General features: G+C 38.4%; 1 protein-coding gene across 2 annotated transcripts; it reads right to left on the bottom strand.

Annotated features, from left to right (window-relative positions):
- Positions 1-85: 85 nt before the first annotated feature.
- On the bottom strand, positions 86-24,208 carry LOC109487190 (septin-5-like). 2 transcript variants are annotated; one of them, XM_019791171.1, is made up of 15 exons: positions 24,110-24,208; positions 23,603-23,799; positions 23,299-23,366; positions 11,400-11,505; positions 5,844-5,930; positions 5,329-5,452; positions 4,746-4,880; positions 3,121-3,238; positions 2,593-2,694; positions 2,319-2,336; positions 1,787-1,883; positions 1,605-1,656; positions 1,133-1,234; positions 698-776; positions 86-192 (listed from the first exon to the last, which is right to left on the bottom strand). In XM_019791171.1, the coding sequence occupies exons 2-15, from the start codon at positions 23,640-23,642 to the stop codon at positions 91-93; spliced, it is 1,230 nt and encodes a 409-aa protein (XP_019646730.1). In that variant the 5' UTR covers positions 23,643-23,799; positions 24,110-24,208; the 3' UTR covers positions 86-90. The 2 variants fall into 2 exon arrangements, with proteins under 2 accessions (XP_019646730.1, XP_019646731.1); XM_019791172.1 differs by lacking the exon at positions 2,319-2,336 and having other exon boundaries at positions 23,603-24,204.

Here is a 24,208-nt window from a genome sequence, read left to right as displayed (position 1 = left end):
TTTTTTTAGTGTGTTTGATTTTAAAATATCCGAAGTATGTTCCACTTTAGCTGACAGAGAAGCAGATGTTACCTACATTGTACAGCGTGCCTAGATGACGAGCTGGTGTTTAGGAGTGGTCTGAGTGGACTGACGTTTCTGCTCCTCGAGCTGCTGCTCCATACGGGCCAACATCTCCTGCATACGCCGCAGCTGCAACAAATGGACAGGAACAGGGTTTCAGTGTTACAATGTTAGCCTAGCCTGGGTGCCATCCTCTGTGGTTTCGGACAGCTCCCTAATGCCTTGATGGCTACCATGGTAGGGAGCCGGTGGAAACTATGGAGGATGATGGCACCCTGGCTACATCTGCAATACAGTGAAATATGTACAGGTGGCTGCCTCTACATATGAACCACCTAGCCATTGATATAAAGTCAAACCTACACAAATGAACACCTCTACATATGGACCTACCTAACCAATATGACCACCTTTTTGGTGCCAATGAAACAAGCAATAAAGACTCCTGTCTATAATGAATGCCTGTCCACGTAGACCAGTGGTGTTCTAGGGCAGTTTTGACTGAACATTGATGCTCTGAAAAAATATTTGTTCTCTTGACAGTCCCTATTGATCCCCACAGTGGCCTTCTGCAGTTTTGACTGTACATTGATTCTCTGAAATAATTTTTGTTTGTTCTGTTGACAGTCCCTACCTCCTCATCCTTCTCCTGGATGATCCTGTCTGTCTCCTGGACGTTGGCAAAGTCTGGGCTGGAGTCTCGCTTCAGTTTACTGGGAACAAGAAATAAAGCATTCATCACTTGCATGGATAACAATTTTGAAAAGGCTAGTTTGACACATATCTTACAGGAAAGATGAGTTTTGTGAAAGACTCCTAGAATTGTGGAAATAAGGCAAAACCACAATGAAAGTACTACATGTAGTAATAGCATACACAAGGAAATTCTCAGTTGACAATTTTCAAATCTATCCAGTAGCTTGTCGATGAGTAACAATTTCCTTTTGTATCTCATTACCTGGATGTCTAACCTTCATCAACATTTTAGCAATGCCAATTTCTTTCTATGGATTTCTGGCTATGTAGCTTTGGAACAGTTACTATCATTACAGTTCTAACTTGTACTTACTTTCTCTGGAACACAGCCTTGTTCATTCTCTGCAGTGTCTGTGCTCTGTAGTTCTCATAGTGGACATCTCTGGTCACGTCCTTCAGGTCCTGCATGTGGGTTCTGTGGACAGAGAGACAGCACTTTTACTTACAAGACAAGTCTCTTATAAGTAAGAGAGACAATTGGCCAAATGCCAGCCCCAAAGAAAGTTATCAACCTTTAGCAACAATAATGGTATTAATGAGTTAACAGTTATCTAAAATTGACACAATATCGCACATGTAACAGCGGATGACCAATTCAGCACCAAGGACAAAGAATTGCTTGGCACTCCTTTCCACCTCCACTTCTTTGTACCACACACACCAGTTGCAACCAAGGACCTATGACAGTATGAAGTCACTGCTGTCCTTTTAGCATTCCCAGTATATTCATAATAACATGCATCAATGATTAACCTTACCTTACACGCAGTAATGATTGACCTTACCTTACAAGCATGTTTCTCAGCTTGACAAAGTCACAGTGATCCTGATTTTCCACTGTCGTGAAAAAGGACAAAAAGACACTGTTTGAATATATACTGTGCCAAATCAACACAATTCAGTCTCGAAGACTGCAAAGCTGACTGCTCAGTAAAGTGTAAAGTTTATGTTATGATAAAGTTCTTACCTTCAACCACCCCCCATGGATACACGCGACCTCTCACCCGTCTTCCCTTCACCTCAATCACTGTGTTACTGCCAATCACTGCAAATGGAATGCACGCCTGCAACAAACAACAATTCTTTATGAAGATAATTCAACACTTAAATTTTATGTCTATGGACTGTGTGGGCATCCTTCCATCTCAAAAGATGATGGTAGCAGCGTCTAGTGTGGCTAATCAGCCCGATCTTTGCATGGCAGTCTCGGCCACAGTTGGGACACAAGAAAGTTGACTCAGAGATATGTTGTGCTTGTGGTTTTTCTTTTGCGCTTCTGGTTTCCTGCTGCTTTCTATGGACTACTGCTACGTAATTTACTAAATGCATCTTCTATGGAACTCATGACAATACATGCACAGAGCACATCTATTTTTGCAGGTAAGCATTTGATTATATGAATGCAAACACAATTTTGTAGCTTTTTCTATGTGCACCAGCCAAAGATTGTCAACCGAATGAAGCCAATCGTTCAGCCAATCCTTCCCAATAAATTTTACCTGATCCCTGTACTCCCACTGGTCAAAAACACACAGAGAAACAAAACTGTGTTACAAATAGAAGAAACTGCCTAAGATCATTCAGAGAAGTCAGACAACATGACAGCTGACAGAAAGAAAAGGTACAATGGCTAAAGAAGAACTTCTTGATCACGGAAAAAACTTCACCAAAATTTTCACAATATCTTGCCAATTCAGGACATAGGGGCCGTAGCTTTACGGCAGTCTATAATATCAGTCTTTTTTTGTTGAAACAAAGAATACCGTGTCTGACCTTGAGAGCATCGTCCTGCTGCTTGAACTCCTCATCCTCATCTGAGTCACAGTCTGGAAACTGGTAAATCTTTATCTCACACTTCTCTATCTCCTCATTAATCTGGAAATTAACGAAGGTACAATCGTTATAATATAGGTAACTCATCCGTAAATAGTTTTATCAGGTTGGGAAGTCACTGAATAAGGAGATTCTTATTACACAACCACAATGAAGTGTTCTAGTTAGTCAACGATTAGTTGCAGTACTGCAACTCATATACAGGGGGCATTCTTTCTCATTGAATCTCCTGATCATGGAATTGGTAGACCTGAAATACTTTTGCTTGCAATCTGAAAATGATATAAAGGAGGTAGACTAACAAAACCTTGGGAATCTACTGAAAGACTTTTATCTACAGGCATAGTTGGTATACAGGTAGCTGCCCCTCGGCATAATAATGGAAGAGACTGACACTGGATGCCACCATAGTCCCTCAGGCATTAGGATGGGGCTAGGTAAAGGTAAAGTATGCTGTAAATGATTTACCTTTGCCTTGAGCTTTTTAACCTCTGCGGGAGTGAGGGTGTCGGCCTTGGCAATGACAGGGACGATGTTGACCTTGTCCTGAAGCCGCTTCATGAACTCTCTGTCCAACGGTCTCAACCTGGAGAAAAAAAACAACCACACATTTTAATTTGTTTTTGAAGGTGGAGAACACATAAAACCGCACCTGAAATACACCAAAAACAGTTACTCAATCAACTGGATGTGATTTTGGAAACGGCCAGAAAAGCAATTAAGTTAGGGACAACTCTCCAGTGTCACCGACAAAAGGTAGTGGATGCTACCTGAAATGTCTGACCGTTTCCAGAATCATATCCATTTGCTTGGGTAACTGTTTTTTGGGTATCTTACATATATTACCTAGATGTCTAACCTTCACCAATGCACTTGAAATAATTCACATAGTTTGAAATAACAGAAAAGCCGCTGGCACATCAAGAATCCGTAAATGCTCCCACTGTTTCCAAGTCACGGATCCTTGGTGTCTTGTGTTTACTAACAAGCTTTGCCAGGGTTTCTCAGAAACATAATGCCTAGATTTGTCTCTGCTTACGCTTTAGACTAACATAGGGAGTAAAGTGAGCCTTTGACACAAATTCCATCACCTCGGCTTTCTTGAAGTATTACGTTTAAGCCACTGTTCCCTGTTCTTTGGAAAACAGCCATAGAGACCAACTGGCTCCCACTAAATCAGCTCAAATGTCAGCCTGCCCCAAAACCACAACACACTGTGGCTCGCTGAAAGACACTTTGTCAAGTCTTCGTGTCACTTTTGACTTTGTTTAAGGCAGGTTGTCAGTTGTTACCCTTTTCGAGTTCGCTCACGTGAAACTGTATAACTTTGGTAAATATTTGTAACTTGAAAGGTCTTTGACACTCGCTGACCCTGCTAGAAGAACAGGCATGGGGAGGGGCACTTTTCTCACAGATACTTTACTACAACAACCAACAGTTATTTTTCTTTTGTTCCAACAATAATACTAAGTAATACAGTATATACAGCTGTATTTATACATGATGTTCAACATCTCACAGAATATCCCAGATGCCATCTCCTTTTACATAACTGCTCAATATTGTGCCCATCATTTGACAGAAGAAGTTTTTTCAGGGGGGAAGGGACAGGTTCAAGTCAATGCTTACAAAGATGCCCTCATACAATGTAACATCGAATTTGTGTGGCATAGTCAAGCTCATACAAATGTAGGACACTGTATGAGGGCTTCCATGGTCACTGACCCTTAAACATGAGGATGGGATGGGGTACAGGTACAGGTAGTTAATCAGGCAGAAAATTAGCATGAAAGCTCATCAGATGAAGTCAGTACTTCCACTAAACACAATCAAATTTTCAGTTGCACAGCCATCACCCACCAGCCAACACTCAACCGGGACGGGGGCCGATATTACGATTCATGTCACATATCCTGTGCTTGTTAGAGTAGTTAAATCACTTCACTCCTGAAGGTGTTGAAGAAGGTTGAGGAATGTGCGACTGAAGACTCTAGGTGAGCAACGGTCGATTGTGTTGAACAAAAGTACTAACATCATAACACTAGCAGGCAGACAGTTAATCAGGTAGAAATGTGTGAAAACTGCATACTGACCCATGTCCATAGGGAGGTATGAAGTACAAGCAGCAGTGGACCCTGTTGTCGGTGATGTTCTTACGGTTCAGACCGCTCTCGTCTCGGAAATACTGCTCAAACTGCGCCTCGATGAAGTCTGCCACCTGCTTCCAGCTGCAGGCAAAAGAAGAAAGTCAGCTGCTTAATACAGTTATCAATCCTCATATGGCCTCCTTCCGTCAATATTGACCATGGTAAAATCTTTGGCTGAACAGGCTGAATTTCAATTATGAAAATGAGTGACAGACAGATTAGTATGAGACAAGTCTTCCGACACAAAAATGAAATTGCGTTGGGAATCACAGTTCAAATTTCAAATGAAACCTTATTTCTGTTGGTAGAATCCATAGTTGAAGAATTCAACGTTCCAACACAAAGTTCAAACTTGTTTCATGAAAACTTCTACCCACCGAGGAGATTATACAGATGTCCTTGTACCAACATAGATTAACTTTCCAGCTAAGACAGGTTACTGAAATGCATTACTGGAAGACACAGCAGTAATACATTAGACACTTTGAACTCTTACTGAATACATAGAACAGTAATAAAGGTAACTCACCAGTCAGAACAGTCAAGTGAGTCCCCAAACCCTGGTGTGTCGATCACGTTCAGTTTTAGCTTCACTCCCTTCTCCTCAATCTCTACTGTCGACTTCTTTATCTCTACCGTCTTGCTTATTCTCTCTGAAAAATAAAGTAAACAGAAAGCATAATTCACAAGTGATACTTTCATCAGTATTCGTGAATAGTTTCATAAGGTTGGTAAGTCACTGAATAAAGAGACTCTTTTTTTATGTTTGGGAATGCATCTATAGCAGCGACACCTGTGCTGCTGTGCAATGTGAGCCAGTCAGAATTGCCCTGAGGAAGGTGACAGACGGTCACCGAAACGTCGGCTGAATACAACACTTGGTTGTGTAAAAAGAGTCTCTTAATTGGGATACTAGTCTTTGGAAGTTATCAATCAATTCTTAGAAATCCAATATCTAATATATGACTTACAGGACATTAGTAGAATGGTTACTGCAGTGTAGAATCTAAGAACCATGGAAACCATGACCTGAAGACGTCTTACCTTCAGCAGTTGGCACCACCTTGTCCTTGTACAGGTCTGTGAGGAACAGACTGTTGATCAAGGTCGACTTTCCCAAACCTGTCTCTCCTATACAACACACAGAAAAAAAAATATAATATCAGTTACTATACCATATTGCTATACCTTATTGCTACACCTTGATACCAATGATATACAATCCACCTTTTGTACAGATTTGGTTATTTTTGGTTATAGTATAATAAGTCATCCAGTTTGTTTGTTTATTGTTTATTTACCATTTGCACGTATATTAAAAACAATTACACAATCAAATAATAATAATCAAAGAATGTGCGGGGTAGGCCAGAAACCTGGGTGGTTTTTCTAGAGGCCTACCCCAAGCAAAGATAACTTATGACAAAACATATTTAAATTAAACATCAAAATTAAACAATGAAATAATTAAACAATGATTAATTAAACAAAATCAAGACACAGAAATAATAACTGAGGTGTATAAACTAACTAAAACGAAATTAAACAAAAGTCTTATACCTGTAATTCAGGTACATGTTACAGATTAAACTGATTAAATAATTAACATAAGAATTAACGATTAAAACAAAATATTAACAATAACAAGGAAAACAAACAAATCAGATTGTGGATGTACTGGGATTTTGTAGGAAAAAGTTTTTAAGAAGTTTTTTAAATACAGGAGTTGACTGGCAGTTTTGTAACAGTTGGCTTAACTTATTCCAGACAATGGGGCCTCTATACGCTATTGAGAATTGTTTTTGTGTAGATTTAGTCTTGATCGGCCTTAAATGGTTATGTTGTCTCGTATTGTGCTGGTGAATGTCTGAGTTGAATGTAAAAAAAGTGTTGAATTGATCTGGTAAACTATTGGTATTATGAACGATTTTATGAACAAAAATGGCTATTTGTAATTTGTTTAAGTCATATACACTTATGATTTTTAGTTCACGAAACAGAGGTGCTGAGTGTGCTGTGAAGTGTGTATTAGCTGCAATTCTAACAAAGTGTTTTTGTAGTTGATAGAGTGGTTTAATTGAAGTTGTGTAAGTGCTCGCCCAAATGAAATTGCAGTATGATAGATACAGATATATTAGACTGTAGTATAATGTTATGAATATTCTTCGTGGGAGGAGGGTCTTTATTTTTCTAATGATGCCTATGTTCTTATGAATCTTATTGCAAATCAAATCTATATGTATCTTCCAATTAAGTTTTTCATCTATAAGTATTCCTAAAAAGCGAGTGTGGTTTACTTGATTGATACGTTTATTATTTATATATATGTGGGCTTTTTCTTTATCATACTTCTTTTTTGGTCCAGAAAAAATAATAAAACTTGTCTTCTTTATATTAAGGGATAACTTATTCGCCTTGAACCATTGACTGACCTTTTCTAATTCTGCATTTACCGTTGTCAATAGAGTATCAAAATTACTGTGTGACGTAAATAAGTTTGTATCATCTGCGAACAACAAAGTAAAAAATTTATCTGATACTAATGCTAAGTCATTAACATATATTAAGAGTAAAAGGGGGCCTAATATGGAGCCTTGCGGAACTCCACAAGTTAAGGGTTTCTGAGAAGAATTGATGTTTCCATTAGAGACGAATTGTTTTCTGTTACTTAAATAATCTTTCAGCCAACACAGGACGGACCCATCAAACCCATAATTTAAAAGTTTTTCATGAAGTATGTTATGATCTACCGTATCAAATGCCTTAGATAGGTCAAGGAATATACCAATGGTGTATTCATTCTTTTCAAGGGCTGCGGTGATTTTGTTGATGAGCTGCAAGAGTGCCATATATGTTGAGTGTTTTTTTCTAAATCCATACTGGTGGGTGTATAAGATATTATTAGTTTCCATGTGGCTCACTATCCGTTTATATACGATTTTTTCTAGGATTTTTGAAAAGACTGGTAATAGTGATATTGGGCGATAGTTAGTGAATACGGACGGATCCCCTGCTTTATGTAATGGAATAACCTTTGCCGACTTTAACTCAGAGGGAACCTTACCACTTTCCAAAGAAGTCTTGAATACATGTGTTACTGGATTTAAAATTTCTGTAGCGATCTGTTTTAAAAGACTGGCACTGATTTCATCTTGTCCTGGCGCTGCATTTTTTAAATTGGTGATTATGTCGTAAATTTCTGTCGATGTAGGAGCCTCAAAAGAACTTACAGGAGGATAGGATCTAGAGTCTTGGAGATATGATAAGGGTGAATGGTCAGTTATATCGATTTCTTTCGCTAAGGACGGGCCAATGTTGACAAAGAAATCATTAAGTTTTTCCACTATATCTTTAGGATCAGATATCTCTGAATTTGGTAGGAAGATTATTTGTTCCTTTTTTCCGGTTGAGAATTTCATTAATTACTTTCCAAGTCTTTCTTATATTATTTGATGCCGCTGTGAATTGGTCTTGGTAATATTTTCTCTTTGACATACGAATCAGACAATTGAATTTGTTTCTGTACGTTTTATATCTTTGTAATATTAATGGTGTAGGATTCCTTACATATTTCTTATATAGCCTATTTTTCCTAATGGATGACTTACGCAGCCCTGTTGTAAACCAAGGTTTGTCGATGCCAAGGTGACGCTTTGTTGAGATTGCCGTAAGTGGAAAACATTTGTCAAAATGTGAAGAAAAGATTTTTAGGAAATTTGTGTAGGCAACATTTGTATCTGTACAATACACACTGTCCCAGGTTTCATCTGATAATGCCTGTTTAAATCTGTCGATATTACTCCTGGTAAATTTTCTGCATTTGCGTTTTTCATTTTCTTTGTTTACATCTCTGTTGTGTTCAAAATTTATAATGTAAAATATTGGAAGGTGATCAGATAAGTCCGTGACAAGTAGACCCGATGTGTGTGTATTAGATAAGGAGTTAGTCATAATATTGTCTATTAGAGTTGCTGTTTTGTCTGTTATTCTTGAGGGTTTGGTGATAGTTGGATAGAAGCTTACCGAGTACAGACTATTTAGGAAGTCTGAAGTTAATGAATGACTTTCGTTTTTTAAAAGATCAAGATTAAAATCACCAACTAGGTAACAGTTTTTTCCTTCTTTATCAATAGCATCTAAGATTGGTGTAAGGTAAGTTATAAAGTTTTTTATATCCGAGTTTGGAGGCCGGTATATGCAGCCTATTATAACGCCTTTTTGTTTTGTTAATGGTGACGGTGGGAGTTCTATAAATATTGATTCAACTTCTTTTTCAACTTGTACTGTAAGGTCATTTCTCTCAATAAATTTTTGGCTCTCATGTATCAGTATTGACACCCCCCCACCCATTCGAGCTGATCTACATTTGTGTAATGAAGTGTAGTTTGGTACATCGTACAAGTATGCGGTAGTGTCTTGCAGCCATGTCTCAGTGAGACCAATAATTGTAAATTCATGGTGGAGGGTGGACAGGTAATGTACGAAGTGGTCGTGATGACGTGGTAGGCTTCTAATATTTAAATGTAGAATTGAAAATGCACTCTGGGTTAGCGTGTTGCACAAAGTATTAAATGAATTTTCTGTATAGTACTGACATGAAGTGTTTGCTAAGCTTCTTAAGAAGTTTACGTCAGGGTCCCAATCGTCTGTATAATGCGTGCTATTGTCGTTTTCGTCATTCAGAAAAAAAGGGTCAAAAATCAGATTGTGATTTTCTAATGATGAAAATGCAGTTTGAGTTCCTTGTTTGGTAGACCCAGAAGTATTTGACGTTGTCATTATTTATAGCTTAGAACAATAAAGACAATAACATTACGTAAATGACACATAGATTTAATTAAGACACTTCCTGTAAGAATTTTAGAAAAACTGAATGTAATTTCCAGTGGAATTCAGATGACCAAAAGTTGCTGGTGACACTGTCATTTGCTTTTCTGTCAAATATTGAATAAACCATTCATCATTACCTTACTATAGATTTTTTTACTAAACAATGTTTCTTTCAAACTGTTTCTGCCAGGTATAATATGTTACTTATAAATCAGCAAAGTCATTGTGTGTTTGTGTATGACATAATTATACAAGGGTAATGGCCTTCAGGAATGTGGGGCATTTAGAACAATGTTAGTGTTTGTTGCAAGTCCTGCATTCCTCTTTACTTAGTCAAATAGTTACACCTATAGTTTTCACTGTTACTTAGTTGCAGAGATAGAGCTGTGTACCTAAACAAATTTTAGGTACAGGTACAGGTACAGGTACACAGGTTTAGGTACAGGTCCGGACCTGAACCTGTACCTGAACAATTCGACCAATTTATATGCTCTTCTGAACTCCTTCAATAACAAAAAAAAACATAAATAAACTTGATAGTTAAGGTTTATTCTTTGTTTATGGCGAATGCTCAGATAAAATATAGGTGTTTTTGTTTTCATGAACACACTGTCCTTACACAGGGACCCATTGTTAACCAGCTATTTACACATTTGAGGTCACAAATAGGCATAAAATTGGTGTGAAATTGTTTAGGTACAGTACCGGTACTGAGGGATTAGGTATTTTGGACCTATACCTAATCAATTTTTCCGGTACAGAATAGGTACTGCTTACCGGTACACAGCTCTATGCAGAGACTATACAGGTAAACAATAGGTACACAGTAGACGTTCATAGTTGAACTTTGAAGTGTGACAGACTGGCTCAGGAATTCGGTACATGTGCTCTGTTTGTCTTAAGGTAGACTTAAGGTACACTACAGATAACGCCAGGTGTGCTAGTGTGTTCTACACCTGGGCTCTTTTGTCGAACTTACATGTATCAAGCAATGTTCAACAATGACAGGCACTGCTATTTTTCCCTAGCACAATAGATGCTGATACAGCTTTTCAAATAGAACTTAACATACCTTAACATACAATAATAATAATATTCAATTCTCTGTATCTGTTTTCAACTTTCTATTTACTTATTTCAAATGCAACAGAACATTACACCGACTTACAGTCAGCTAGGCTGATACTCGTTATTTTTAATTTTTTATGTTATACTACTATTCTTTTTTTTCTCAGAATCACTTTGTAAAGTGATCACTTTAAAGAAATGCTTTGATCCCAAACTGAGAACGTATACTTCACATGTGGTGGTATCATTGAGCCTTCGCTAAGTACCCAGAACATACCAGGTTAAAAACCCGAAGCCACATCAGACAAACCAGCACAGCAGGACACAGCTTGACATAAACAAACCACAGAATTCCATGAATGATGCTGCAGCTCCTTTTTTCTCCCAGTAAAAGGTAGTGTATGTATTGCCTGAAGCACTTGGCAATGGCAGTTGGAAAACATACAAAGATTCACCAAATGTTCAGCAGCAATAGTTTGGGAGTTAAAGGCATCCAATGTAATTGCAGGGTGGTTACAAAAAACAAAACAATATTCTGGAAAAGGAATCTGTCTGATATTGACATTTACTGCCATTTCACAGCACATTTCAACTGCAACTTACTACCAAAAAAAGTGACCAGAAAATTGACTTTACAAATTCAGTTCTACTTTCCTGAAATAACTTTAGGTGCTTTTCATATGGTATTAAAGCCACACCCACCTACAACAATCAGTGTGAACTCAAAGCCTTTCTTGATGGATTTGCGGTGGACCTGGTCGGGGAGGGTGGCAAACCCTATCAGCTGGCCTGCCTGCTCTGTATGATCCTGTATAATTATACAAAAAACAACAGAGAGTTAAAATGATCATTATTGTGGTTAAGACAAACATATACAAGATAACTGGATAAAACTATTAAAAGTCACCTTAGGTCAGCCATCTTTTCTGAAATAGAGAACTCAGAAGGTGCAAAAAAATAGCCTGAGTGTCTTAAAGTAAAAAGGCTGACATTCAGGCTAGCGAAAGTAAGTATGTGTGCATTGAACTATTTAGACACTGAGACTGCAATTAAAGACTTTAGATCTACATACAATCAATACAAGGAAAATACACATTTAATATATTGTACCGCTAAAAAACATGACAACTATTATACAATGATCCATAACAGTTGCAACATGATACAGATACATGACATACCTCACATGTAAAGAGCTATAACATTACACATATCAAATACATTGTAATTCAAACCACCATTTAAATTTTCCTCCCTAGTCATACCCCAGTTGTTCCAAACTTAACTCAACTATACATGCACATACCAGCATCCTATAACTCAAGTAGTTTCCACAGTACATGATGCAAAAGTTCTCGTATTCCAAAGCTACTGTCTTGAAAATGGACAAAGGATCTGTAGTATCAAAACTGGAACAGCAGTTTTACCCTGTAGGTACAGCATTACAAGCCCTGTCCTAGTTTTACCCAAGGTTAGAGAGGTCATCCTTCTCACCAACTATTAATAACTCGTTGGCCCAGCCAAGACCTGCAGTTGGTTGCTAAGTTCCCAGTGTATAATAACTAATCATTAACCACCTACTATAATACCTCCCGACTAGTTAAATCCCTGGGTAAAGCTAGAGGTCAGGCTTCCGTGGTGTAGATTTAAACCTCTTTTTTCATTAGATGACAGCCAATTTTTTATTTACAGAACAGGTAGAACAGGTTTATGATCTGTCTGGACATTTGCTATGGTGTTTTTGGCTTACTGGGATATCAATATTTTTCATTAAAGAGTATCTACAAGATAACCCTGTTTTCTCATAACAAGATCAATCAAGTTTTCAAAAGGGGTAAGGGATTTAACTTTCATCCGTCTGAAGAAAATGTTTTATAAAACATTATTAGTGAAGAGGTAAAATTTGTTTTATTGAAGCAGTATCTACAAGATAACCCTGTTTTCTCATAACAAGATCAATCAAGTTTTCAAAAGGTGCAAGGGATTTAACTTTTATCCGTCTGAAGAAAATGTTTTATAAAACATTATTAGTTGAGTGCTAAACCTTATCTGTGAGGATAATTGTTTGAGACATGTATTCCCTGGAAATATATTAACTAGAGGCTAGAAAGTGAAATGTTATACATCAACAGGGAGTTACTTATCAGAGAGTTAATTGAGTTCATCACACTGTAGACTAGCATAGCAGTGTAGTCAAAACAAAGGGGCACATGACATCACCTGTTGCTGTAATAGACTATGATTTAAATCTCCACAAAGCCTGGTTTAGGGAACCACTTTCACTTTACAGGGCTGAGGTTCTGTATTGTATAGCAAGTTACTCTCCAAGCAGAGGTTTGGGTTTTGGCTTATTTTTGGCGTGTTTTTAGGCTTTTTTATCACAATTTCTTTTTTGCTTTTGTGTTCTTTTGTACGCCAACCCCCCAAAAACAGTGCAAAAAAAAGAAAGTCTGATAAAAAAGCCTAAAAAACACACCAAAAATAAGCCAAAACCCAAACCTCTGCTTTGAGAGTATAGCGAGTATGCCAGCATGCTGTGGCAGCTGGTTATATCATATTTTACGACCTGACACACCTAACCTTTGCACATATAACTCCAGGCAGTGTCTAGTGAAGATGCCCCTGTTATGCTTGTGGTTTGAATGAATCTTGTCTCCATTTGAAGTGGGAAATAGGATCATCAGGTATTAAAACTAACTGCTTTTTAACAAAGGATTAGCAATAAAGCAATATTTGACACTTTTCAATTTTAATATGAGGAGGGTTTTGAACAAGGATAGCATAAACCACAATAGCTAGAGGTAGAATATATACAGCCCATACCCCCACCCTTCTCCTTCTAGTCTTGCCTGCCCTGAGCCTGACCCTAGGTCCTTTTACTGTCTTCTCCCATGTAGGGTGTTGTAGCTATCAAAACAAACATTAAGGCCAGGGGGCAGTTACAGAAATGACAGAGAGAAGCTGCACCTGTGCAGCAACTTGTCACTATTTCTCACAATATGCTGGACGAAAATCAAAACGAAACTTCAAATATTTCTTTCTGTAGATGCTAAAGTTTGGAAATTAGCAAATTTTCTTCTTCTGACATTTCTGTGTCAGCTGGACTTGTCTTCAGTGGAATGACATAACAGGTCAACCAGAACTGTCAAAATGTTTTGGTTGGTCAACAAGGCATGGCAGTACATGGTTGGGTAGGCACTGGTAACTTTAATACCAACTTGAGTAACTTTCCAGAAATCAGCAGACAAAAAGCTTCAAGAGTAGAGAAAATTACTGTAAACTATCATTACTACCATCAACTTTGTATTTGTATTTATTAGCAATGATACATAAACTTTAGATAAACTTTAAATCATTTACTCCGTGTTCAGAAAAGAAACTCTAATTGCAATATACATTGTATCTTGACTATCATAAACAATATTTATTGTAATTTAATAACTCTAGGCCGATATAATATACAATGTATATAGACTTTTGTAACATGACTTCAGGCTCAAATCTGTTTTGTCTTGTACATGTATATAGGAATGAGCCATCCTGTTCGACCTGCGCAGTTAGTCATAGTCTCTAGAGACTGACTGACATATATAGGAAATATATCTACTTATAACAAGAAAGCTGGTGTTACAGTGGGTTTCTCACAACAGAGACAATATTGTAAGTAACACACCAACACAGAGTAACCCAAGCAAGCCCTCCCCAACCCTTGGCCAAATATATCGCCGTTAAACATTTACACAGGTCATCATCGGGCTACCAGCAAGTATTTGCCAACCCTCTCAACAACCAATTATCACATTAGAAGAAGGTGGGATATTTGCATGGGGCCCATCAGTACATATTTGTCCATGGAAGGCATTTAAATCATCACTACGACAGGAATGGAAAAAACTTTTAAAAAATGTGATCAGGAATGGAGATCACAAGGCTATACCTTAATATTTCTTACTCTTGATAAATGTCAGGTATTTTTTTGTCTTACCGAAATTGGCAAACCTTTTGCTGTGAGTGTGAGGAGGAATATACTGTAAATCACATTATGTTCATAGTAGCAATCTGCAAAAGTTCACAGTCTGAGAAAAATGTTTCCAGAACTATAACGTTATGTTCGCAGTGGCGGTAGGTGCAACAAAAATAAAGTCGGCAAACTATTTTTCACAGTAATGATAAGTTTGCGGTACAGAAATGACCGCGAAAACCACAAATATAAAAGTACCGTGAAAAAACTGTAATTTACAGTATATCCAGCCCTCAATAACTTTCAAGACATGCCATATATGGTGCTTCTTGTTGAAAAAGGCCTCAACAAGAACCACAACTGCCCTGTGTAGCACTTTCTTGTCGTTCCCAAATGGTATGTTTAAGAATCGCCTTCCTGAGTTGGAGTAACGACAGGAAATACTTCAGTGACTTCCAGGTGAGGGCTGTCAACTGATGAGACATTTAAGGCCACACCAATTTAATTTGTTGGTTCTCGAATTCGCCTATTCGTTTTTTTCTGATTTGCAAAAAAAAAAAAATTGATTCTGGTCCTGAATCAACTGAAAAATGCTCATGTTTTGCCCCCCAACAGTTGAGGAAAGTCCTTTTCTTCCTAGTTGTTACAGTTTTCCCATCTATTAAGTATCATTGCAGTGGTTTGATTAAAAGTTCAAAATTCAATGTTCAAATTTTAACCCAGCCTTTTGTGTTGACTTCATGGCTCATTTTGTAGCATTTAAGCCTATAATAGGATGCCTAGACCTATTCTTATTTTTTTTTTTTTTGCCCTGTCGCTTCATATTTTTTCTGAAACAAATCCGAGAGCCAACAAATTAAATTGGTGTGGCCTAACTTGTGGAAACTGGAAATTCTGGGAGGTCCATCCCTTATTTGGGTAGTATAATGTTACATGTAGGGGAAACTAATACAGCGGAACATTTGAGAAGAAAACAATGCAAGCTGTCCATATCTTACAGTCTAAACAGTTTGTTTTGCCAAACCAAACACACAAAAACAGTGTAAAGGACATGTCAAGGAATTTATGTTTCCAACCTTCGATATAAGTTTTGTACACATTGAAGGCAATAATAATGAAAAACTGGTTGTCATTGATGATGATTTATAATTATGATGGTAAACATTCCTAAGTCTAAAATTTGTACTAAAACTAAAATAAAAGCATATGTCAGACTTTTAAGACTAACCAGTGAGACATATTTCACATGACAACATATTTTCCTCTTGTGCCAACCCTTGCTGTGTCTGTATTCGTATTTGTTTAGCTGACATAACCTTCTGCTTAATTTTATAACACACCAAGCTCTTTAACTCAAGAGAATAAAAAAGGGCACATTTCTTTCCACTTACTTAGAAATTTACTGGCCCCAGCCCATGAAAACCAGACTTCCCTGGTATTAGTAGTAAACCTTTCAGCCCCTTGACCCCACATGACCCCCTTGGCCTGTTCAGAGAGAAGTTCACTTCCAAGTGTAAAACCAGATGTTCTAACACCCACTTCATCTAAACCAGAGCCCGATCTCCAAGAGTGAACTACTCAACACTGACAGCAGAGCTACAAACGAAAACACCAATTTCAAGACAAAGTCAGAAGACAGAATGTAGAAGTATCTAACTGTGAAACTGTCTTAAGAAGTAATGCCCAAAAGTGAATTAACTCAACTTTTGTGCATGCACAGACAGCAGGGCTTCAAATAAAAACACCGATTTTAGAACAGAAGACAAGATGTGGAAGTGTTTAACTTGTAGTATACCACTGTGACGATTCTTTAGAATTGTTATCAAAGGTCAAACTAGAGTTCCACGATCTCATACCTTCGCCAAATGATGTTAGCTTTTATGAATAAGAACTTATATACAATGTATTAATCCCCCTGATTATGCAAATAGGATCCGCAATTGCATGAATTATATCTGTTGATCATAATCTCCACCAACAGTCTTATTTTAACAAAGAATGCCATTATAGCATTTCCTCATACTAGTATATTATGCAAATGTGGTCCTTATTTGAATAAGTTATGTTAAATTATGTTCACCTTCACTAAACTTCAAACACCCCAAGTATAAAATTCCAGGCAGTTACCACTATGCAATTATAACATTTTCTCATTAATTATGCAAATTAAGTCTTCATTTGCATAATCGATATCTGCCTGTGTTTCTCTCGTTGTTAATAACATATGTCGCAAGCTTGAACTTCCTATCATGGAATGCAGCTGATTAATAGAATTTCCTCATTAATTATGCAAATTACATCCATATTTGCATAATTGTAATATCATTATGTCAAGCATTACTCAAGCTACCTACATACCAAAAATCATGATGATCCATCAATCGGTTCTTGAGTTATCCTCCTTTAAACATTTGTCCTTTAAACCCCCCTGTAGTTCCAGAGCAAGCTGCTAGGGGGCCCAAACTCACGTCACTTCTTCCCCAGCACAAGAGCTACCTGCTATCCAAATTTCGTCACCCTAGCTTGTCTAGATCATGAGATATCAAAACCGGAAGTTCAGCTGCAGTACCATGACAAGCCGCCAGGGGGCCCAAAATCTAATCAGTTCGAGCTCTCATCAAGACCTACCCACCTACCAAATATCAAGATAATCCATCTAAGCTTTCTCGAGTTATGCTGTTGACAGACAGACAGACAGACAGACACACGGCCAGGAAAACATAACCTTCTCCAATTCTTGGCGAAGGTAATTACATGACCAAACTTGAAGCAATACTAGACGAAAATTGTGAGGATAGTTATTAATTTATGCCGGCACAGCAATGTTGGCCAAGTCTCATATAATGTCCAGAGGGGTTTTTTTTACTCGTTTTCAGGGCATATGAGAGAAAGGTCAAAATCTTCTCCACCAACCTCTGCTTGGACCTTGGAGAGAACATTTTAATGACCAATGCTCAACATTATCTACTAGTAATTTACCATCATTGTTTACATACTAGTAAATATATCCTTAAACAAACATTTTCTCTGAAGACAAAGATAGGCAGCTATTAAACCAAAGAATTAACTAGATGTGGCCTAATGTCTTCTAAATTATCACTTACACATGCTGATAACAGTGTAATAGTTCTCTGTGGCCCACAACACAACATGATCCTGATACAAAACAGACAGACAAGGCTCATTGGAAACTCTGTCAACAATATTTTCTCAGGACAAAGATAGGCGGCCATCAAACCAAAGAATTAACTAAACATGGCCTCATGTCTTATAAATTATCACTTCAATGTTCTGGTATTGTGATAACAGTGTAATAGTTCTCTGTGGCCCACAACACAACATGATCCTGATAGAAAACAGACAGACAAGGCTCATTGGAACCTCCAAACAACAGCTTACATTATTACACATCTGGCAGGTATCAAGTCTAGATATTTCCAACTGACCCATGCCTTAATTGATTACCACTGAATGGTTTCCAGACAATCTCCTGGTTTGATTAATTTGTCAGTAGAGGAAAGGCCAATACATTCCTAGCAAAGGTACTGTTATCAACTGAACTGATTTTTTAATAGTAGAAAGAGATGCCTTTAATTTTTTTCCCAGTCAACTTAACGTAATTGACAAAGTAGGCAGAGAGGCCTTTAAATTTCTTCTTTACCTTTCCAGTCAACTTATGCAACATTACATATAAATGCATAATCTACCTCAAGGCAAGAAAAGTAATGAGTTATTTGACAAAGTACATGTACATATAGGTCTTTAAAAATCTTCTTTACCTTTTAAGCTTTAAGCTGACATAATGCAATGTTATGCAGGAATACATAATTTACCTAAAAGGCAAGAAAGAGAAACGTAATTTCATTAGTATAGATCTTAGTGCAAGCAAAGCAAAATTTCAATTTAGGTCTGGATTCAAGGTCAATTCATTTGGAGTTAGGAAGGTCACTGGGGAAATCAAGCAGGAAGTTAAAGAGATAAAGCCAAGTCGGAGCTCAAGTAGTAAAATTCAAGGACAAAAGGTCACCAAAAGATGTTTCTGTATGTTTTAATTAAGGTTGTAAATCTTGCGGAACACACAAAAAATGGCCATCGAGAATGTAAGGAAAATCATACACAATGAAAGAGATGAAAAAGAAAGGTACAGTATCTAAAATACTAGTAAAAACAATAGATATTATGAATCACTCATAAACATCATGTAACATGTGATTCACTTCCAGAAAATGCAAACTCAATATACAGCTTCTAACATAATTTGTATGCTAAAACAAGGTCAATATCATAGGTCACCATGTGTCATTGGTAAATGATATTTTCATATTTTCATGATTCAATTGAATGAGTGTGATGTAAACGATTGGTTGAAAATGAAATCTCGTTTTTTTTATGATTGCTTCAAAATGCAAACCATTAAACCTAATAATTTTTGCTGCATACATCATGGCTGTCTTTGTCCTTAGCTAACCCTACGCCAGACAAAGAATTGCCTTTAATAATATCACATGTAACAAAGAGACATACTGTTTTATTATCGATTTCATCATAGTGGGGCAAACCCCGCCAAGACAATGCATTTTTCCAATGTCTAAATCTCTCCCATATTGCGTATGTCACAGCAGTGACAACCAATACACAGACCAGGTACATGTACCATACCTGATGAGGTAATATTTGTATAAAGTGGAATCAAGGGGGGCTTTGTTGCCATGGTAACTGGAATACCCTGGGAATGAGATGGCTGTGATACCCTGGGAATGGGACATCAGCTGGGCCAGGCCCTACATGAGGGAATATACTGTAGGTACAACCCACAGTCTGGCCCCATACAGGGGCCTACTGGAAACTCCCATAGGGCCCATACAGGGGGCAGGTCAGTAGTAGTCTGTCCCGGGGATGTTAGTGTAGCTACTACGTAGTACTCTCCAAGCAAAGGTTGGTGGGGAAGACTCTGACCTTTTTATCATATTCCCCATTTTCTGACACTAACCCCGACCAATGTAGAAACAGAAAATGTCTTCACCACCAACCTCTGCTTGGAGAGTAATGTTAACATCATATGCAGACCCTCTAGGTGCGGAGGCATTTATTTTGGGGGGAGGAAGCACTGTACATGTATGGTTGGTGAGATTAATAATAATCCACCATATCAATCTGCTATTATTATAAAATTATTGTTCGACTCCAAGGATTCTAGGCAACAAATCACAGATGGTTGGTGACCCTCTCAAGCTTTTCCACATAAACTCTTACCACTGCTGACAAGGCTCAGAGTCTTATCAGGTATTTTCCGGCCCTTCCCGTACATCCCATTAAAAATAAACCACACAAAGCTGTGTATCACCCCTGGCCCACTCCCAGCCAGCCTGGAGTATAATCCCATTTCCAGCAGATCTCATCTGCTGACAGACTCCTCACTGACATCCTGTTGTGGGGATGAACCATTAAACAGGTGAATGGGTGGATCAAATGAAACAAGACACGAGAAGTAGTCTACCCAGTCTAACCTAGTTCAGCCTTGAACTTCATAAAGTATAAGACACAGAGAACAACATCAAAGAATTATATTAAGTACTATGAATTTGCATAATCAGAAAAGTGACTTTTCTTGGGGCAAAAATACAATGACAACCATCTTCTATTATTCATAAACTGGTTGTTTACGAATAAATAGGCAACATAACTATAAATAAATAGCTGACATATCGACCCCCTTCCAGGCACGACTGTCCACTTGACCCTGATTTTGTTTCGCTACATATAGCGCTGTCTGTCACGATAGACGGATACCGACATACTGTAATATGATACTCATGTCGTCCCATAGGCAGGGCGATACATTGTAACAAACACCAGTTGCTACCTGGAATTTTATCTGTCTTGGGGTAGAATACACAAGTCATGTGTTTCTGTTAGGAAGAAAAGTCTCTTATACGATAGTTGGTATACAGTATTTGGTTTTTTATATGTTTTATGTCAATCACTGTAAAAGAGGCAAGTTCGCAATTGAACTCCCAATAAAAGCCTCTACATACCCTTCTAGCTGTACATTGGTAGGTGCACAATAAAATAACCCTCTAATTTATGCGTGGAAACTAGGACATCTCGGCTCTCCTGTATGGTATTTACGATACCTAAAGTATATGCTGTTTGTGCGCTGTCGTTTGTGCGCTGTCTGTTTGAACAAAAAACAAACAAAAAATGTGAAATATTGCAGTACCTTTCATCACAATGGTTGTACCGTGCAGATTTTAATATTAGCACCAAGGCCAGACCCACCCCTGTATAAAAATGAACCATCCCTATTCTCCATATGCAGCAGAAAACCTAAACAAAGGATCCGACCTGACATCCTGTATATTTCATGCCTAACGTTTAATGGTTCCAGAACTTCCACCATGGTTTACATACTAATGTCATTAACCCAAGTGGGCCCTTTCTCACAGCACATAAACACATCCCAGATGGCCCAGAAAAACTAGCGATAGCCATCTTGCAATGAAGGATCTGATACTAGTAATAGTACTAGTAGGAGGAGAGAGGCTGACAAATTAAATTGGACATTTCATTCTGAACCTATTGCTTTCCCGGGGGTTCTACATGTATGTTCATACTGAACAATTATGCAGAAGGCACAGAGCGTCTGTCTATATATGGTTTGTGATAGTCATCTTGCAATGGAGGATCTAATAGTACTACTAGTACTAGTAGGAGGAGAGACCCTGACAAATTAAATTGGACATTTCAATCTGAACCTATCGCTTTCCCAGGCATTCTCTGTGGTTTAAAATCAACCCAAACCTATATATATTAAGCTACATTGCATGCAGAAAACACAGAAAAATAGGTGATAGCCATCTTGCAATGAAGAATCTAGCACTAGTGGTAAGAAATTAAATTGGACGATTCATTCTGAACCTATCGCTTTGCCATGTGTTCTGTATGGTTTAGAATCTATGCAGAAACCACAGAGCGTCTGACTATTATGGTTACTGCAATGGAGGACCTAATACTAGTAGTAAGAGAGAGCCTTACAAATTAAATTGGACATTTCATTCTGAACCTATCAGTCTACCAAGGGATTCTCTGTGGTTTGCATACTGAACCAATCATGCAGAAATTGAGAAAATACAGAAAAACAGGAGCCATCTTGCAGTTGGAGAATCTAGCACTAAGAGAAAGCCTGACAAATTAAATTGGTTTCATTTAAAAACGTTTCATTTTGGACCTATCGCTTTCCCATGTGTTCCCTGCATGTGTTCTATATGGTTTAAAATCAACCCATAGATCTCTATGCATATTGAACCAATTATGCAGAAGACACAGGCCATCTATATATGGTTAGTACTGATTTTGCTGGAGTGTGTGATAAGAACTGAACGGTATAATTGGATGTCCTGTATTTTTGACAGGATTGGGTTGTTATTTTCACGGCTGGTTTCCACTTGTCCATTTCCACAACCACTACTACACTACACTGCTGTAAGCTAACACTGTACGGTTCTGGTTTGCATTAACATACCTTCTACCAGCAGGGCTCGAAATTCATTTTTTGGGAAAGTAGGTGCACTGGTGCACCCAACCTAAAAAAACTGGGTGCACAAAAAATGTTTTAGGTGCACCTTGGCCATATAACTTATAAGATATTAAAGATAATATAAGTAGAATGCCTGCAAAAAAATATAATAATATTATGCTTTATTTCAAGAAAAGTACTATAACAATGATTGTATCATTTTTTCTGATACAGATATTTTAATAAAAGAATAATACTAATATACATTTAACATCTTTACATACATTAAAGCTAAGAAAATATTTGGGTGCACTGGTGCACCCACAGAAAATAATTGGGGCACAGCTCCAAATTTGGGTGCACTAAGGTGCACATGCACCCAGTATTTCGAGCCCTGGTTCTTCCTACCGTATTTTCTACCTTTTGGGATCAATCACTCGCCAATCACTAAGTACAGGGGGAAGCAGGTTTTCACACAGGATAACACGGTCGGTAACAAATCCCGCGGCCCCACAAAAATGTTGGGAAAATATCTGTACGTCTAGCGCAAGCCTTAAGGCTAAGGTCTGCACTTGGTGGCTGTCAGTACTCTGCGCTTGTTGTTTACCGGCAAACAGTCAGTGATTGAATTCTTTAAGCTTTGAAAGGATCTTTCTGTTGGTTGAGAAGAGGGAGGGAAGATTTACACACACACAGCTAAGCGAATGTTATTTCTGACTGTTCGGTCTAGCTTTCGTTGACCGCTGTATGATCCTGTATTTTGTCACCAGCAGTGTCGGTCATGGGACTAGGTAGGTACAATGTAGGTATGTTGTCACGAGTTGTATTTACTGTGACTGCTTGTAACACAGAGACACAAGCTTGGGAATTCTACCGGCTGACTACATATAGGATATTCACAACATGCAGCAGGCATCAAAGGAGGACACACGATGCTAGAGTAATGGTGCGGACGACCCATATGCATGCCGGGGGAGGTAACAGAACCTATATCATGTCCTTCTCCCTGTCCCGCTAAAAATAGACATCCTTCGCACTACCGAGTCCAGCATCCCTTTACAGTACAGATTATACCATAACGGTTACTACTAGAAGGTTTTTAAATACTACTAAAATGGAAATACCTGTTTCGGTTTGGGCGGCACAGCGGGTCGAAGATGCGCCATAGCTGCATCAGGATCGGGGATGCGGTCTGTAGATACAGATAAAACACAAAGCAGTCAGCTAGTAGCTAGCAGCGAGTCACCCGCTTATAACGTTAGCTCTGACAGCCTGTCAATTTTAGTAAGCCTAACCCTTGTCATTGATACTATCGAACGACGCATCTCCTGCATGGCTATACGTAGCCATTTGATTATGGTGATTTACACTGCAAGCCAGAAATAGATGCTGGAAATAATTTACTAGTATTGAAGGGAGGGGACTTACCCTGTGCGCTACGGAAAGGATTGCGAAGCCGGGAGCTCATCTTTTTGCTCGACGTACGGTTGTTGTTGTGGTTCAATGGAAGTCCGCTGGGAATTTAAAAGGCCGGGCGGGCGGGCGTCTGTCTGTGTACTAGGCGGTAGATTTCAGCACGGTGGCCCGGATGGAAAATTGACTTGACAGCTCTCGCTTTGCTCTGACTGAAATGAGATGAAAATTTTGTCAGCCCGCTTGTGCTTCCGGAATCCCTGGCTCTGTACTTCCGGTGGGAGGCTGACTGTGCTGTGCACAAATTATTCCGTGAACGCAGATATGGTAGCTTGCGGCACAGCCCGTTCGATGCGGTATATCTCCTCCGCAGTAGCGTATAACGGTCTGGAACAACGCGATAGCAAGCCCTCAGATTTCAGTGCAACGTCACAGTATACTGTATATCACGGGTAGAGTATTATACGGTGTAACCCACGACCAAACGCAGTAAAAACACTGTAAAACCGAGGTAAAACATACAACAAACGAAGCCGGTACAAAGTCCACTAGCTAGCTCCCTGCGCTGCACAGCCACGGCGAAAGCGGTCCGTAGCCCGGGCTGGCGCACTGAAGAATGGA

The sequence above is a fragment of the Branchiostoma belcheri genome, unplaced genomic scaffold (assembly GCF_001625305.1).
Source record: "Branchiostoma belcheri isolate BF01 breed outbred unplaced genomic scaffold, Haploidv18h27 scaffold86, whole genome shotgun sequence".
Classification (NCBI taxonomy): domain Eukaryota; kingdom Metazoa; phylum Chordata; class Leptocardii; order Amphioxiformes; family Branchiostomatidae; genus Branchiostoma; species Branchiostoma belcheri.
This window is presented reverse-complemented; position numbering and strand designations above follow the sequence as displayed.